At 36.6% G+C, this 17,484-nt stretch overlaps 1 protein-coding gene across 3 annotated transcripts in view; it reads left to right on the top strand.

The window, feature by feature from the left end:
- The window catches only part of PDE3B (phosphodiesterase 3B), a 190,742-nt gene that overhangs the window by 135,001 nt on the left and 38,257 nt on the right, over positions 1–17,484 (top strand). For all 3 annotated transcript variants that reach the window (XM_088843072.1, XM_055423330.2, XM_055423329.2), the window contains 4 exons: positions 1,905–2,044; positions 8,590–8,696; positions 16,103–16,304; positions 16,881–16,957. In XM_088843072.1, the coding sequence (XP_088699198.1) occupies positions 1,905–2,044; positions 8,590–8,696; positions 16,103–16,304; positions 16,881–16,957 (526 nt within the window). The remainder of the gene's footprint in view (positions 1–1,904; positions 2,045–8,589; positions 8,697–16,102; positions 16,305–16,880; positions 16,958–17,484) is intronic.

Raw genomic sequence — 17,484 nt, 5'->3', positions numbered from 1 at the left:
TGAGGTTTCAAATCGTAATTTTAAAAAGTAATAATTCTTAAAACTGTTAGTCATAAAAATTGCATTGAGGGAGTTCACTGGCAGCCTCATGGTTAGAATTGCAGGCTTTCACTACTGTGGCCTGGGTTCAGTCCCTGGTTGAAGAACTGAGATCCTGCAAGCCATGCAACCAGGCACAGGAATTTTAAAAAATCACATTGATATCTGTATTCTGTTTGTTACTATGTTTACTATGTAGAAAAGTATACTGGTACAGTTTAGAAACATTTTAAACAAACAGGATGCCTAATTGCCTCATTTCCTGAACATTCTAGGTAATGAGGCTTATTTGAGTACTCCAATTTACTGATAGGAATAAGTCATAGAAGAATCAGGAAGTAGCCCTTATTTCTTTTCTTTGTGTTCTTTTAACTTCTCACTTAAATTTCATATCTAATTTCTCTCTGCTTTGGAAAAGAATATAAAAAGCCTGGTGGTACTTAAAAGAGCAAAAGCATTTATGAAAAAAGTAAAGAAAAGGGACTTAGATGATTTAAAGTAAATGTCTTATATGCATGATAAGAACTAAGAAAGATTATATGGACCTAAATTATAGTCAGAAAGGATGTTAGATAAACATATATTTTATATATTTATATTTTTCAATGTAAATGTAACTAACATGTTACATAAACAGCTTTTTCAATGTAAATGTAACTAACTGAATCTTTATAAAATCAACATCCTTGAGAAAGCTTAAATATAAGACATATTTATCTCTCTGAGATGGTTTCATGTCTGCTCACAGGGGAAATTCATAAGAAGCAGAAGCTGTCTTATGTCAATTTCACTAAAACACCTATTCAGAGTGGTCAAAAATGGAATATTCTGGGTTAACATTTGGATTAACTGAGAATATTTTAAAAAATTAGGATAAATATTCTTAATGTGAAAGGTGTTCTGATTAATGTAGTCATTAATTCATAAGTTCAGAACTCTGCAGTTTAGCTTCTGTGTACATTAGCATTGTACTTAAAATATAAAAGCTTTAGGAAATAGGGCTCATCCGTGATCCCAAGCTTGGCTTCTAAAAGTCGTTTTTTCAGGGTAAATCTACTTTTAAAATTGTCAGCTGCTTATTTCTCATAACACTATGAATAAAATGTACAAAAGAAAAAATTTTTGGTTAAACTATCAGGAATTCAGAAACCAATTTTTAAATAGGAAGGTAAATAAAAGAGCAGTATAGAATGTGATATTTGGAGTAAAACATATTCGTTCTGCTTTTCCTATACATGCTAAAAATGTACAGTTGATCTTTGAATGACGTGGGTTTGAACTGTGTGGGCCCGCTTATGTGCAGTATCCTTTTCAGTAATAAATACTACGGTTCTACACCATCTGTGGTTGGTGGAATCCATGGATGTAGACTCTCAGATATGGAGGAAGAACATGTAGGGAGGCCCTGCTGTAAATGACACCTGGATATTCAACTGCATGAAGGATATTGGTGCCCCTAACTCCCAAGTTGTTCAAGGATTAGTTGTACTTTGTACTTATATTTTCATGGACAATCTTTAGCATCACATTTACAGCATGTTGCTGCTGCTGCTAAGTCGCTTCAGTCGTGTCCGACTCTGTGCAACCCCATAGACGGCATCCCACCAGGTTCCGCCATCCCTGGGATTCTCCAGGCAAGAACACTGGAGTGGGTTGCCATTTCCTTCTCCAATGTGTGAAAGTGAAAAGTGAAAATGAAGTCGCTCAGTCTTGTCCGACTAGTGGCGACCCCATGGACTGTAGCCCACCAGGCTCCTCCATCCATGGGATTTTCTAGGCAAGAGTACTGGAGTGGCTTGCCATTGCCTTCTCCATACAGCATGTTAAAGGGTAACAATTTTAACCATTGTTAAATTATTCAACAGGGGCTAAACAGGAATAGTTTACCAACCCCACATCTGAGGAGGAGCTCAGGAACCTCAGGTCTGCCACCTATCGACCAGACTTCTCCAAGGTGGGAACGCAATAATGGCAAACGGCCTCACCAAGAATTTGGCATTTTAAGGTAAAATCCCCAGGGCGTTTTCAGGAAGCCCGAATCTCTTATAGCCACTTTGTTTCTGTGAATGAAGTGTGAAATAATTCTGAAAGCCTAAAGGAACGCTGGAAGTGTTTTAGGTATAGGACAGCATGGTTTGTAACGTGGCCTGGTAGAGAAACTGATCCTTAAAAAGAAGGTAATCTGCCTTCTCCACCCAAAACAGGCAAGTAGGGTACAAAGCATGCTGGAGCCCTAAGAACATGAACCAGGGAGGCAGTGTAAAAAAATGAGAATCAATTTAGATGTGAAACTGGGAAAGCCACGGTAGAGGTGGCCAAATTAGAGGCAGTCATCAGTCCACTGCTGAGTTTTCATGTTGGTCAATAGTTTCTGACTTGTGAAAGCAGGAGCACCCCCAAGGTTCACCCCAGATGCTGCCTCAGATGTGAGGTATAGGTAGCAGGACACTTTCAAGCCCTGTTCCTATTGGGGAACTAAGACTACTAATACATTCTATATCCTGTTGAGGATTTACCTGGAACTAAGCAGTGCTTATCCTGCAAAGGAAGTGTGTCGGTAACTACAGCCAGGTGAGGCTGGGAGATAGCAGGACCTGAGATCTTCTGAATGTAAGCATATCCATTTACTCTGCGAACAAAGGATTCGATACTTTGCCTTTTAATGGCCAGGACAGATATTTATCTCCTGTGTGAGTTATAGGCTTCTATGTAGTCAGTTATATAACCATAGTTAATAAAATTGGAATCAATGTAAATTTCCTGTTAAACCACTCTGTTAGGACTGAGCATGTTGTTCTTTAATAACTTGATCTGTGTAGTTACACATTTGAAACAGTAGGTGGCAGTGTTAGATCAGAGCTATTTCTGTTGAACTTTGTATTAGCATTTTATATATGAAATATGATCAGATAATTGTAATTTTCCAGATTCTTCTGTGATTTATTAATTTGAATCTTCTGCAATACGTTCAACTAAATGAAACTCCATTTTTGTAAAAGAAAAACTGAGTGAAATGATATATAAAACAAGAATGGATTCAAGTGTGAAGAGAACGTTACAGGAAAATGAGCTTTGGTCCAAAGCTTGCCCAGAGCTTAAACATGATAATGGTTTCTGTTGTTTGTTGTTGTTTTTTTTTTTATAACGGAAGCAGGATATGACGAAATAAATGACGTTAGGAACTGAAAATACGACAGGTATTTCTTAACCCTGGGAGACATCATCTTGAGAATATTTTTGAGTTTAAGAAAGAATAATGAAAATGATTCTATTTTTCATCTTTCCGTCACACTAATGTAACAGCAACGCTTTTAAAATTAAAGAAATGTCTGATACATTGAGTTAAGGTTATTTTTATCCTACTGCCTCCACGTAATCGATAATAAAATAGAAACATGGTCCAAGGAAAACTAATTTTCATGTGAACATATCTCAGAATTAAAGGTAAATGCAGGCAGATTCAATATATTTACTTAATATTCATTAGAATAAAATTATTAGGCTTCATAAAAGATTTAGAACTTTAAAGGATAAAGTAATTGGTGGCATTATGAAACATCTCCTTTAAAGAGGTGAGGTTAAAAGGAATTTTTCTAGTGTGCAGAAGCTGAAGCTGCTTTGTAATGAATTTCTAAGTGCACTTTGAACATAGGGTAAAGCGGAATATGTGAAGCATTTACAATCCTCTTCCTTTTGAAATTCAAGTCTCTGGATCAGTGCTGTCCAGTAGAAATGCCTGTCACAATGGGTATGTTTTATAGCTGTGAGTCCAGTTTGGTTGTCACTAGGTACATGTGTCTATTGATCACTTGAAATGTGTCTATAACGACTGAGGAACTTAAAGTTGATTTGATTTTAATTAGTTAAAATACAAAGAGCCATACTCAGCTATCATACAGACCTAAATGGCAACCATATTAGACAGTATAGCTAGAGATCTTTAATGTATGGTGACATTTTGTTTGGGAAGCTTCAGGTTTTAGAAGCACAGAACTAACAGGCTTGTGACTGAACTCATGAGGCATTCGTTTCAAATTTATTAGAGTACTCCAGAATGGAGAGCACATTTCCTAGTTTTGATATGAATGCAGCTCTAGATTCTGATCATAAACTTCTCTATGATTTTAAATGACCCTGCCCATGATTTCAACATGATGTAAATATTGAACCTCTTGCTCCCTGAAACTAGTCTGAAACCTAATTTCTCTTCTCTCCAGCTGCTTTTCCCTCTGTTTCGATTATTCTCTTCTCATTTCCTGGCACAGTGCTGGATGTAATCCCTAGTTTTGTGGTTGCTTACAAAACTGATTTACCTAGAAAACCTTGGTGTTGTCTTTACATCCTGTTACCTTACTCTACAGATAACAGCTGTCACGTCTAATCTCCAAAGCTCTTTACCTCTCTATTCCCTTTTTCCTTTATCACTTTGCCTGCATTATTTCATGCTTTCATTATTGCTTATGTGGGCTGTTGAATTATCCTTCCCATTTCTAATATTCTTCACTACCCAATCAATCTTCTACCTTCCACCAGAAATTGTCCTTAAACAAAATTTTGATTATATTGTTTTTTCTAATCATTAAGTTTTTGAACCTTTATCAGTGCCTGTAGAATAGTGCTAGCCTGAGATCTGAAATTCTGTTAATCCCTCATGACAAAGCTACACCCTTACTTAGAAAAATTACACAGAGATAGATGAGCAGTCTCGCAAAGAGGAGTAGAAAAATGGTTTGGAGAGCTCTCTACATGAAAATAACAGGCACGTAAGTTGTGTTAGATTTTTCCTTAAAGAAGACACTTCCTTGAAGTTTTCTCATAAAACTTTTTGAGTTTCACTCCCTTAGAAAATTAAGCTGAATTATACTCTTTAGCTGCCTTATTTGTGTAAAGTGTAATATAGGACTTAATTTTGCTTTTTTTTTTTTTAATGCTTTGCCTGGAGAAAAATAATGAAGTATTATAAACTTTGTGATAGGTATACTAGGAAAACCATTAGAAGAGGTAGTTCTAGTTGAACAGCCTCTGTGTTACCTACTCTTCTTATCACTGTTCATCTCCTAGAGGACTTGAGATGTTAATTAAGAAGGCCATTACTTTTTAACAGTAGAATAACTCCATATCACTTTCATTTATCTGAAACTCCAGTCAAGTTAAGCTGCTTGATATTCCCTCTGTTTGTGTACATGTGTGCCCCTGTACCTAGAATAGACCTATCACCCTTACTTCTGTATGTCCTTCAAGACTGGGCTCAGATGTCACAGCTAAAGAGTAACACCCTGACACCCCCCTCCTTTGTCACGGCTAAAGAGTAACACCCTGATACCCCCCTCCTTTGTCATCTAAGGAAAAGTAATCTGTTTCACCTCTGAGTCTCCTTAACACCTATTCTTTGCTCTTTTATGGAAATTTTCATTTCCTACCTGTTTTAGATATTATGACCCTTCTGAGACCTGCTGGACTACTGGGAAGAGTTTGGGATTACATTAAAACAGGTCTTTGAAGATAAACAGCTGCTTAACAAGTATCCTGCAGGAGTATGCTATCCACATGACACTGGATACTGTGTTCTGCTTCAGTTTCAGACCTAGGATGAAGTTTTGCTGGTCAGGAAATTCCAGCAAGGGTTGAATTTATGTTTTGGGGGGTTAGCTGACCGTTGAATTATCCAGACACAGCGTTAGTATCTAGAGTTGAAAGCTTGGCTGAACTGCTGTCCATGGACTGCTGGGACCCAGACCCTCCCTGTGGACAGACGGTACAAAATTCAGAGCTCACAGCTCGTTTCCTTTGAACAGATTTTCCCTGGGGAAACATAGGCAAATCCCGTACCAAAACTTTGAGGGCTATCAGCTGTAGGTACCCCCACACCAAAGAGGCTTGCCTTTAACCTATTCTGATTCATCATTCATCACAGAAAGTGCTCTTTAATTAAACCTAATAACGTTGCCTGGCAATAGTATGTCCCCTAAATAATGTACTTGGGAACCAGCTTCTCAATTATGTGACTCATAATTTATTAGCGAATTATACCAAAGCCTGGACCCTATTTGAACTGCAGAGATTCAAGACAGCTGACTGGTGTCATCCCCCTCAGTTCTTAAGATAATGATTCTGCAAAATCTGGACATTGTACAGCCAACAAGTTTTTACAGCTACTTAAGAAATAATAATAATACATGAAGTGATATAAACCTTGTCAAGGTAATTTGCATCGATTGTCTTAGAAATCAGCTGTTAACATATGGCTTAACTCTATGACCATAACATTTGACATCTCTTGCAATGTAATTCTGACTTTAATCATCTTCCTGCCAACTATTAATAATCACTGGGACTTCTAGCCTACCTTGCCCTCTATTTTCTTCAGTATTGTTTTATATATCTCATTACGGTAAATATTTATCTGGTTCTAGGCAAAGAATTAATGGGATGATTCTGGAACTGAGCTGAAAACCTGTAATTTGACCTATACTTCTCAATTCTAAACAACTAACCATTTTAATTACTAGAAGACCCACCTCCCACCCCCGTTCAGGTAGAAGACTAGGGAGTGTGCTTCAGGGCTCTTCTCTGAAGGAGGAAAACCTGTCTTTGTTTTGAATATTAATAAGGAAGTAGGTGTTGGTAGAGTACACAGATTGTTCTATTTGAATATTGCCCTGGGTGGCATTGCTACTCTTCTCTCCCCATCTCTCCTACTCCTTTTGAAGGCAATGAATATTCAAATACAAAGAATGATTGCACACTGGTAGGGAGATGAGTTTATTGAGTGTTATGATGTACATACTGCCTCTTTTTTAAACATTGCCAACAAATTATTATTACTGTTAGCTTGAGCAAAAAAATTACAGAATCTAGAGGCTAGATGTTATCTTAGAAGTTCTTTATTTTAAAGCTCTAATTTTACAGATGGAGAAACACACAAAGATAACATCAGAATTGTCTTGTGGAAAGAGCATACACTTCAGAGTCAGAAAAATTTAAGAGTTAGAGAAACTTGAAGTTGAATTTTATCTCTGCCACTGTGAATTTTAGCTTAACACAATACTAAGCCTCTCAAAGCCTCAGTTTTCTTATAACAGAGTTGTTCAGATGACTGAAAGAGATGAAGTATGCAAATTACCTAAAATAATGGATGATACATAATATTCAAAATAGTGCTATTATTTTTATAATTTTTATTCACAAAAATTTTTCTGTTGATAAATTGGTTGCCAACTGTTTTTACATGCCTTCTGTTATCCAGAATTTTTTTCTCTCATAAGATTATAAGACAAACTAGATTTCGAGAAAAAGGCCCAAAGAAAGCCTCAAAGCAGGAGCGAGTGAGAGTCCGTTCACTCAGAACTGGAGAGAAAAGATCTGTTCTCTTGAAAAGTGAGAATAGCAACCTAAAGACAGGATCATTCATTTAACCCAGTAATGTCTCCTGAACACCTTTACCAGGCACTGACTATGCTGTATTCACAATGGAATGAAGAGGTATATCTTATGGCCCCTGAAAGGAATTTACAAGTTAGTGAGGCATCAGAATCCATGAACACTGAAACTGTAATATGGATATACATTATAACAGAGACATGGACAAAAACCTCTAAGGTCACAGAAAAATAGATCTTCCTTGAGTAAGGGGGTATGGGAGTACACAAAAAACGGAGTTGGAGGGAGGGGGAAGCTTACTGAGAACTCAACCTAAACGTTGAGTGAAAAATAAAGACTCGAGATTTGTTCTTAATCATGTGGCAACGTGCCCACATCAGGGTTGACTAACAGAAGGAAACAGGCTAGTGAATATCTAAGAAAGGATGTACTATATGAATGGCCCTCGGCCAAGGGCTTTAAAATATGTAATCTTAAAATGCATTTTATATATCAATTGGTATACTCTGATTGCTCACCTATATTTAATTTCTTCATAAGAACCCTAAAACCTACAATAAATATTTCAGTTACAGGATATGACTGTGTTAATGGGTAATCAATTATCTGTGAAGAAGGGGAGTGGAAGACAGTGAAAAACTGTATGTTTTAGGTCAGTAATTGTCAGTGAGGTCCCTGGACCACCTAAGCACTTGTCAGACATGCCAATCTGTGACCTTTCCCCAGACCTATTGAATCAGAAATCTTGGTGGTGGGAGTAGCAGTCTGCGTTACAAAGAGCCCTCCAGTGATATTGATAACCTGCTTCTTGCCAGGGTTCAGCAAATTACAGCCTGTGGATCTAATGAGGCCCATACCTGTTTTTTTGTCAATAAAATTATATTGAAAAACATGATTATACTCATTTGTTTATCATTGGTTATGGCTGTTTTTATACCGCAGTGGCAGAATTGAAAAATTGCAGAGACCTTATGGCCTGCAAAGTCCAAAGTATTTACTACTTGGTTCTTTACAGAAAAAGTTTGCTGGTGCCTGCTTTACTCCTTAGGCACTAGATAAGTGCCTAAACTAGATGTATAAGCAGATATTTGCTAATGAATTGAAGACCATATGGAAAAAATGAATTTTTCATGTTTTTAAAAATCTTAACCTGTTATCTTTCCCTTTTAGTCAAGGATGCTATCTAAATGGGCCTTTTAGTTCAAATCTACTGACTGTCCCGAAGCAAAGGTCGTCATCTGTATCGTTAACTCACCATGTAGGTCTAAGAAGAGCTGGTAAGAAATCATTCTTTGTGACTTAAATATGGGAGGTCTCAAACTATATGGTAGTGCAAACTTTTCATTACCTATTAATAGCTGAGAATATATTTTCTCAGATATGAATAGAAACTATTCTTAGCTGAGAACAGGGTTTTCATTACCTATTCATAGATGAGATGGTTGGATGGCATCACTGACTCAATGTACATGAGCCTGAGCAAACTCTGGGAGATAGTGAAGGACAGGAAAGCCTGGTGTGCAGTTCATGGGGTCACAAAGAGTCGGACACAACTTAGCAACTGAAGAACAACAACATTCATAGCTAATTTTGAATACCATTTCATGTGTTCTAAGTTAACATAAAACTAAGTAGTTTGGGTTGGCTATTGCTCATTCATTTGTTAACTTTTGAACACATACTATGTATCAGGGACTTTGTTAGGCACTGAGGATTCAGGGATAAAATATAGAACTGTTTAACCTGAATAGCTGTAGACAAAGAACAAAGGAAAACCCTCAGTAAAGGTCATTCTTTTGTAGCATGGTGATTGTAGAGGGAGAAAAAAAAATCTTAATATGCGAGTGGGAAAAATCCTGACTGTATCCTATATCCTAATAAGCCACCCTGACGAGTTGACTCACTGGAAAAGACTGATGCTGGGAAAGGTTGGGGGCTGGAGGAGAAGGGGACGGCAGAGAATGAGATGGCTGGAGGGCATCATCGACTCTGTGGACATGAGTTTGAGTGAACTCCGGGAGTTGGTGATGGACAGGGAGGCCTGGGTTGCTGTGATTCATGGGGTCACGGAGAGTCAGACACGACTGAGCGACTGAACTGAACTGAACTGAATAGAATCTTTGTCTGGGAGTGGGGGTGGGGGCTGTTAATCGACATATTGTTAGTTTTAGGTGTACAACAAAATAATTTGATGTTTGTATATGCTATAAAATGATCACCATAATGAGTCTAGTTAACATCTGTCACCATAGTTACACAAGTTTTTTTTTCTTGTGATGAGAACTTTCAAGATCTATTCTCTTAACTTTCAAATACACAATACACTATTATTAACTATAGTCACCAAAGATGATGAAATGGCATATTTAAAGTACTGCAGAAACAAAAATTGCCAACCTGAAATTCTTTATCCAGTGAAGATATACTTTAAAATTTAAGGTGAAATAATAGTTTTTTTATACAAAAAAAGGTAAAATGTATTGCTTGTAGATGCGCACTACTGAGATTTAGCAAAGAAAGTTGTTTAGGTAGGAGGAAAGTGATCCAAATTGAAGCATGGATCTGCAGGAATGAATGAAAAGCACTGGTAAGCCTAAATATGTGGGTGCATGAGAGAATATTGATCATTAAAACAGTGACTCCCTGCAGTTTGCATAATGTATAAAGAAGTATATGGAAACAGTGGCATAAAGGGTGGAGAAAGGGGTACAATGGATGTACTAGCAGTGATCGAAAAGTACTAAAAAGTTCTATCTTAAAAGAAACTAGTACTTCAAAGATGTACATTGTAATATCGAGTGTGACAGTCAAATAAATAAAAAAAGTGTTAGTTGCTCAGTCGTGTCCAAGTCTTTGCTACCCCGTGGACTGTAGCCCACCAGGCTCCTCTGTCCATGGAATTCTCCAGGCAAGAATACTGGAGTGGATTGCCATACCCTCCTCCAGGGGATCTTCCCGACCCAGGGATCAAACCTAGGTCTCCTGCATTGCAGACAGATTCTTTACCATCTGAGCCACCAGGGACAAAAATAGGAGCAAAAAACTAAACTGTTTCAGAATTTTGGAAGTTAACAAAAGCCAGAGAACACACTGGAAATCATCTGTACGAGAGAAACTAACTACTGAAACTTGGTGAGGCATTGGGTTCTATGACAGTTTAACTGAAGGCAGTTCCCAAACCCTCTATCCCCAGCTCAGTGGTACTACAGCTGAAAGCCACTAGCTTTGCAGTCGTTAGAGTCTGACCTCTTTAAAAACTGCATTAAAAGCAACAACCTGAGAGTATGGTAAATGTTTTGTCCAAACTCACTGGAAAACGTCTTTGTTCCCAGGGTGTTGTGGATAATTCATTTGACTGAGAGCTCAGCTCTCCAGAAAAATAACAGCAATAAAAAACACCCCACACCCTCGGCCAGCAACATTGTGAGTGGGTCAAGCTGTGATTTCAACTGAGGCAAACAAGAACTGATTGGAAATTTAAAAGGAAATTCTGGACACTAGTTGACCACAGGAAAGTGAAAAGCTCTGGCATGTGCCTGAAAATCCGCTAGGCTGAGCACAGTTTCAGGGCTGTGCACATGCTCGGAAAGATTGGTGAAAGGAAAAGGCCCCGGTTGCTCCACCTGTAGCTGACCTTGAAGTGCTGCACAGGCAGGAAGTAAAAGCTAAAGCTGTTTTGTAAACTGCCTGGAAATTTGAAGTTGTAACTTTTCAAACATATTCCCATCAACAGATGACAACACACAGGCAAGACATTTAAAGAAACTTTCTGTCTCAACTAAATCATACTGACCCACGGGTGACTTCTAAGAAGTCAGACATAAAGAGGAAAGGGGAAAAAAGGCATCAGAGCACTCAGTGGCTACACACCTCAGTAGAAAAAAATCTACATTATGAGTCCAGGAGATCACTCAATGAATAGAAATAAAATGAACAAACACAAAATAAGCAACATAAACCTTGAGGGTGGGAGAGATCTGATACTAGAATTGTTACAGTATAGTATCTAAAATGTCCAGTTTTCAATAAAAAAAAAATTTATGAAACATGCAAAGAAACAGGAATTTTTTGCCATGTAGACAATGAAAAACAGCCAACAGAATTTCCCTGAGTGAGCTTGGACTTTGGATTTAGCAATGGCTTTAAATTTGCTACCATTATATCTTTAAAGAACTTCAGGAAACCATATCTCAAGTAAGAAGAGTATGACAACAATATCTCACCAAAGAATATACAGAACTAGAAATTATATGATAAAATTATAAAATAATTTAAATAATTATAAAATAATTATCACTTCTACTCAATATTGGGTTAGAGGTTCTACCCTGAGAAGTTTAGGTAAAAACAAAAGGAAGATGTAAAACTATTTGCAGACAACATCATCATATATTTATAAATCCTAAGAAATTCCTTAAAACCTATTACAACAAATAGACAAATTAATCAGTGTGGCAGGATACAAAATCTGTATGCAAAAATCAGTTACATTTCTATATACTAGCAATGAACAGTGCAAAACTGAAATTAAGAATTCCATTAAAGTTAGCATCAAAAAGAATAAAATGGGATAAATTTAGCAAAATAGTGCAAGACTTGTACACTGAAAACTATAAAATGTTGTTGAAATTAAAGAAGACCCAAATATGGTTTTGTTGTTGTTTGGTACTGCACTGCATGTGGGATCTTAGTTCCTCATCCAGAGACTGGACCTGTGCCCCCGGCAGTGGAAGTGTGGAGTCCTATCAGGGAATTTCCAGGAAGACAAAGATAGATGGAAAGATATCCCATATTTATGGATCAGAAGACTTGGTGTTGTTAAGAGGGCAATAGTCCTCAAATTGTTCTAAACTTAGTACAATCCTTAGCAACATCTGTGCTGGCTTCTTTGCAGAAATTTGACAAGTGGATCCTAAAATTCATGTCAGAATTCAAGGGACCCAGAGTGGCCAAAACAATCTTTAGTAAAAAAGAAAAAAAAAAATCGAGAGATTCATTCACACTTGTAAATTTAAACTTGCTACCAAGCTGTGGTTATCAAGACACTGATTGACAGTGACACTGGCATAAGGATATTCCAAATCAATGGAATAGAATTGAGAGTCCAGAAATAAACCATTACGTGGTCAACTGATTTTCAGCCAGGGTGCCACGGTAATCCAATGGGGAAGGAATAGTGTTTTTAATAAATGATGCTGGAACACCTAGATAGATACGCACATGAAAAAGACTGAATTTGAACCATACCTGTCATCATACTCAGAAATTAACCTAAAATGCTCATAAACTCAAATGTAAGTATGAAACCATAAAACTTGTAGAAGAAAACATAAGAGAAACTCTTTGTGACTTTGGATATTCTTAGGTATGACACCAAAAGTACAGTTCATGAATGAAAAAAATTGATAATAGGAATTCATTAAAATGAAAAACATTTACACTTCAAAAGACACCTAAAGAAGACAGTCCATAAGATGGGAGAAAATATTTGCAAATTATAATTTGACAATGAACTTCTGTATTCAGAATAGACAAAGATGTCTTCAGTTCAGTTGCTCAGGCATGTCCAACTCTGCAACCCCATGGGCTGCAGTGCTCCAGTCTTCACTGTCCATCACCAACTCTCAGAGCTTGCTCAAACTCATGTCCATTGAGTCAGTGATGCCATCCAACCATCTCATCCTCTGCCGTCCCCTTCTCCTCCCTCCTTTGATCTTTCTCAGCATCAGGGTCTTTTCCAGTGAGTCAGTTCTTCGCATCAGGTGGCCAGAGTCTCACAGAAGACATCTTATAACTCAGTAATAAAAAAATGAGAGAGAGACAAATGATCTCACTAAAAAACTGGTGAAAGATTTGAATAGATGTTTCTCTAGAGGAGTTATACCAGTGGCCCTTACCCACATGAAAAGATACTCAGCATTATTAGTCATTCAGTTCAGTTCAGTCGTTCAGTCGTGTCCGACTCTTTGCGACCCCATGAATCACAGCACGCCAGGCCTCCCTGTCCATCACCAACTCCCGGAGTTCACTCAAACTCATGTCCATCGAGTCGGTGATGCCATCCAGCCATCTCATTCTCTGTCGTCCCCGTCTCCTCCCACCCCCAATCCCTCCCAGCATCAGACTCTTTTCCAGTGAGTCAACTCGTTGCATGAGGTGGCCAAAGTATTGGAGTTTCAGCTTTAGCATCAGTCCTTCCAATGAACACCCAGGATTGATCTCCTTTAGAATGGACTGGTTGGATCTCCTTGCAGTCCAAGGGACTCTCAAGTCTTCTCCAGCACCGTTAGGGAAATGCAAATCAAAACCACAGTGAACCATGACTTCACACCCACTATGGTGTCTATAATCCTCTAGGCAGTATAACAAGAATTGGAAAAATGTTCAGAAGTAGGAACACTCATACATCACTGATGGGAAAGTAAAATGCTACAGTTACTTTGGAAGACAATTTGGCAGTTCAGTACTTGAATAGAGAAATAAAATTGTGCTATATTCATACATACAATTTTATATGTCATTCAAAATGAATGAACATGTGAAATATCTTTTTAAAATGTTGAGTAAAGTAAGCAAGGCATAAAAGCATTTTATACTGTCTGATTCCATTTACAAAGTTCAAAGAAAGGGCAAAACTAATCTAAATTGTTAAAGAGATATATATGTGGTAAAAATGTAAAGAAAGACAAGAAAAACAGTACCATAATGTCAAAGTAATGCTTTCCTTTAATGAAAGGACTGAGAATTAGATACTGGACATGGGTTTCTGATCTCTGGCCATGTTTTATATTTTAGCCTGAGTGGTGAGTATGCCTGTTATAACTTTTCTGTATGTTATATTTCACAGTTTAAAAGGTTTAGAATAAAAATGGTGAATCTGTATTGTAGAAAGTATTTCTTAAGGGTTGCTAAGGTTTTTCACTACCGTTTTGTCCTCTCCTCAAAAGTTTTTCTACATTATATCAAATTTCTACCCTAAAACTAGTTTATCCTTTATTCTTCTCAGCCTGTCAGAGTTTTGGACACTCACTAGCATAATTAGAGAAAAGAATGCTGAAAATTGGAACTTTAGTCTCCAGTTAATAACTATAACTTATTATTTTGACAGGCAGGATAGTTTCCCTCTCTAGTCCTCAGTCTCTTCTTCTGAAACATTTAAATGTTTGACCAGATTATTTATAAAAATCTTTTTTCAGCCCTAACATTATATGAAATTATAGGAGCCTCTAAACAGGTCAGTTTGATAGACCAGCAATGGCAGCCCTGCATATGTAAAATGAAAATGCTGTTTAATTCACAGGGTTATTATGAACATTAAATAAAAAAACACACATTGTATTTGTCAGGGTTTTCCAGAAAAACAGAACTAATAGGATGTTTGTGCATGTGTATATACCTGTACATACATACATATATATTGGAGAGGGGGAGAGTGATTAATTGATTGATGGGGATTGGCTTGCCAGATTGCCAGGTCCAAAACTATTACGGCAGGCTGCCAACCTGGAAATTGTAGCAGGAGTCAGTATTGCAGTCTTGACTCTGAAGGCAATCTGGAAGCAAAATTCCTTCCTCTCTGGAGGGGCTCAGTTTTTTCTTTTAAGGCCTTCAACAAATTGAATGAGGCCAGCCCACATTGCAATGGGTAGTCTGCTTTATTCACTCTAGTGATTTAGATGTTAATAGCATCTGAAAAATATCTTCACAGCAACATCTAGACTAGATTTTAACCAAACAACTGGGCATGATAGCCCAGCCAAGTTGACACACGAAATTAACCATCACACACATCTGTAACTATGTCTGAAAATACCATGATACCTTAATAACAGTTACTTGCTTTCCTCTCTGATTCTCACTTTACTTGAATCTTTTTTTGAAATAGTTTTAAATCTACCTACACATCTCCAGATACACCCTTAGTTCAAGGCACCTAGCAAAAACTCTTGAATAAATCAACAGGATTAGATGTATTTCTGAAGCACTTTTTTCCTCTTATTTTAGCACTCACTTAGCACTTGTTTGTATTTTCCACTAGCCTTTTTTAGGTTTGTTGAAAACTGTAGGAATGGCATCTTTTTCTCCGTTGTGAAACCCAGCACATTTTCCAGCATATAATAGGCTCTTAAATACTTGTTGAATGAATGAATGAGCTGGAAAGATATGTTTTTTTTTAAGGGATCTGCTGTTGTGTTCATATAATTTTATCTTATGCTCAGCTTGCTCAATGCTACTAAGAACTGTTTCCGAAATAAAAATGAATTTTATTGTATTGAAAAAATACAGTAAAGATGGTAAAAATAGATAATCAGGCTGGTAGGGACACAAAATGTGAAAGATAAAGATCAATGTGGATTAGGAAAATCTGTGCCACACATTATTGTGTACACACGTTATCATTATTATGTACATTTTCCTCATACTCTTAGTATTTACTATTACGTGTCATCCTGCCACAGGGTGTTTATTCCACAGTCACTGATGATAACAAATATAGTCTATATTCTGCCTGAATTCATAGAATGTCTTGATGATAGTTCCATGTAGAAATGTAGTTTATCATTTAATTGTAAATACTTTGCTTTCTTTAAAGAAGGAGAATGCTCTTTATAAGTACCCAAACATAGACAATAAACAGATACATGCATACATAATATCTCTTTCTTCTCTTTCAATTTTTTAGGTGGTTTACCAAGCCTGAATTCTCCCAGTCATGGACCAGTGTCTGCTGGCTCTCCAACTAACCGATCACCTGTAGAATTTCCTGATACTGCTGAATTTCTTACTAAACCAACTGTCATTTTACACAAATCTTTGAGCAATGCACCCAATTCACCAGATTTTTATCAGCAGTTTAGAAATTCTGATAGCAATTTATGTAACAGGTAAGTTTCCCAGATGTTTATTGTTTCAAAATATAGGTTATTTTAATAAAGTACTCATAGTTTTCTAGTTCTATAACTAGATGATTAATACTATATCCTTTTCTTCATCTAGTAGTTTTTATTCAAAATAATTTTTTTTTTCATTTCACTGCTATTATTCATTTCCCACTAAATGATCTCCATCTAAAGGGAAATATAATGGTATTTTATCCATCATAAGATATCAGTAAATGTATGAAAATTATTTTAGTACTAATAATTTTATGTACTAATTTAGTACTTACTTATAGTACCCAGTTCATTTGGTGTTCATTTTCATTTCTGCTTTTACGATAGTAAGTGTTTACCTCCGATCCCAGGGTTACTTTCAAAATATGTTATTTCCTTCACAGGGACAAAGATGTTTTCTAGGATAAAGCCTATTAAGTTTATAGAGAGATTGGAATATTAGGGTATTTTGCAGTTGGGATCTTACAGTTTTAAAAAAGAAAACAAACATTTTCTGATTGTATTTAGATAAAAACAAAAATTGTCTCATTTGTCATATATACATATTCACCTGTTTTATTTTACAAGCTGTGGACATCAAATACTGAAATATGATTCAGCATCTGAACCAGAGTCTGGTACAGACTGCCACAGGGAAAAGTCAGGTGAGATGGCAAGTCATATGTCTTTTAACTTTAAGAACAGTCTTAACATTGCTTTTTAAAATGAATAAATGAGTTAAGATATCCATCTTTAAAATGAATATTACAATGTTTTATCTACTTTACAGAGGAGTTATTAGCAAATTATAAATAATAGATGGTGAAAGTATTTTGAAGGGTAAAAATGTGCTGTATAAATTAACATAGTCTTATGTTACAGTTAGGCTTCATAAATAGTGAAATTAACATTGAAATTTAAATTTCATTATGTAAACTCAGAAGGGTTTGCATACATTTTAATAATTGCACAAAGAAGTTGTTTTAAAATTTAGTCAGTTATATAATTCTGAAATGTACCCTCAAAAAAGGAATATTGTTGGTGATAAAATTATAGTTGTTTTATAATTTTAAAACACTGATGGCTCAAGCATCCAGTAATAATTAACTAGGTAACTCAGAGCAACATACCTCCTGAAGGTAGCTAGAAAGGTTACAAACTATTAATACTAGCAACAACAACAATCTGCTTG

The sequence above is a fragment of the Moschus berezovskii genome, chromosome 14 (assembly GCF_049115385.1).
Source record: "Moschus berezovskii isolate FMDL1 chromosome 14, NW_MosBer_1.0, whole genome shotgun sequence".
In the NCBI taxonomy this organism is placed as follows: Eukaryota; Metazoa; Chordata; class Mammalia; order Artiodactyla; family Moschidae; genus Moschus; species Moschus berezovskii.
This window is presented reverse-complemented; position numbering and strand designations above follow the sequence as displayed.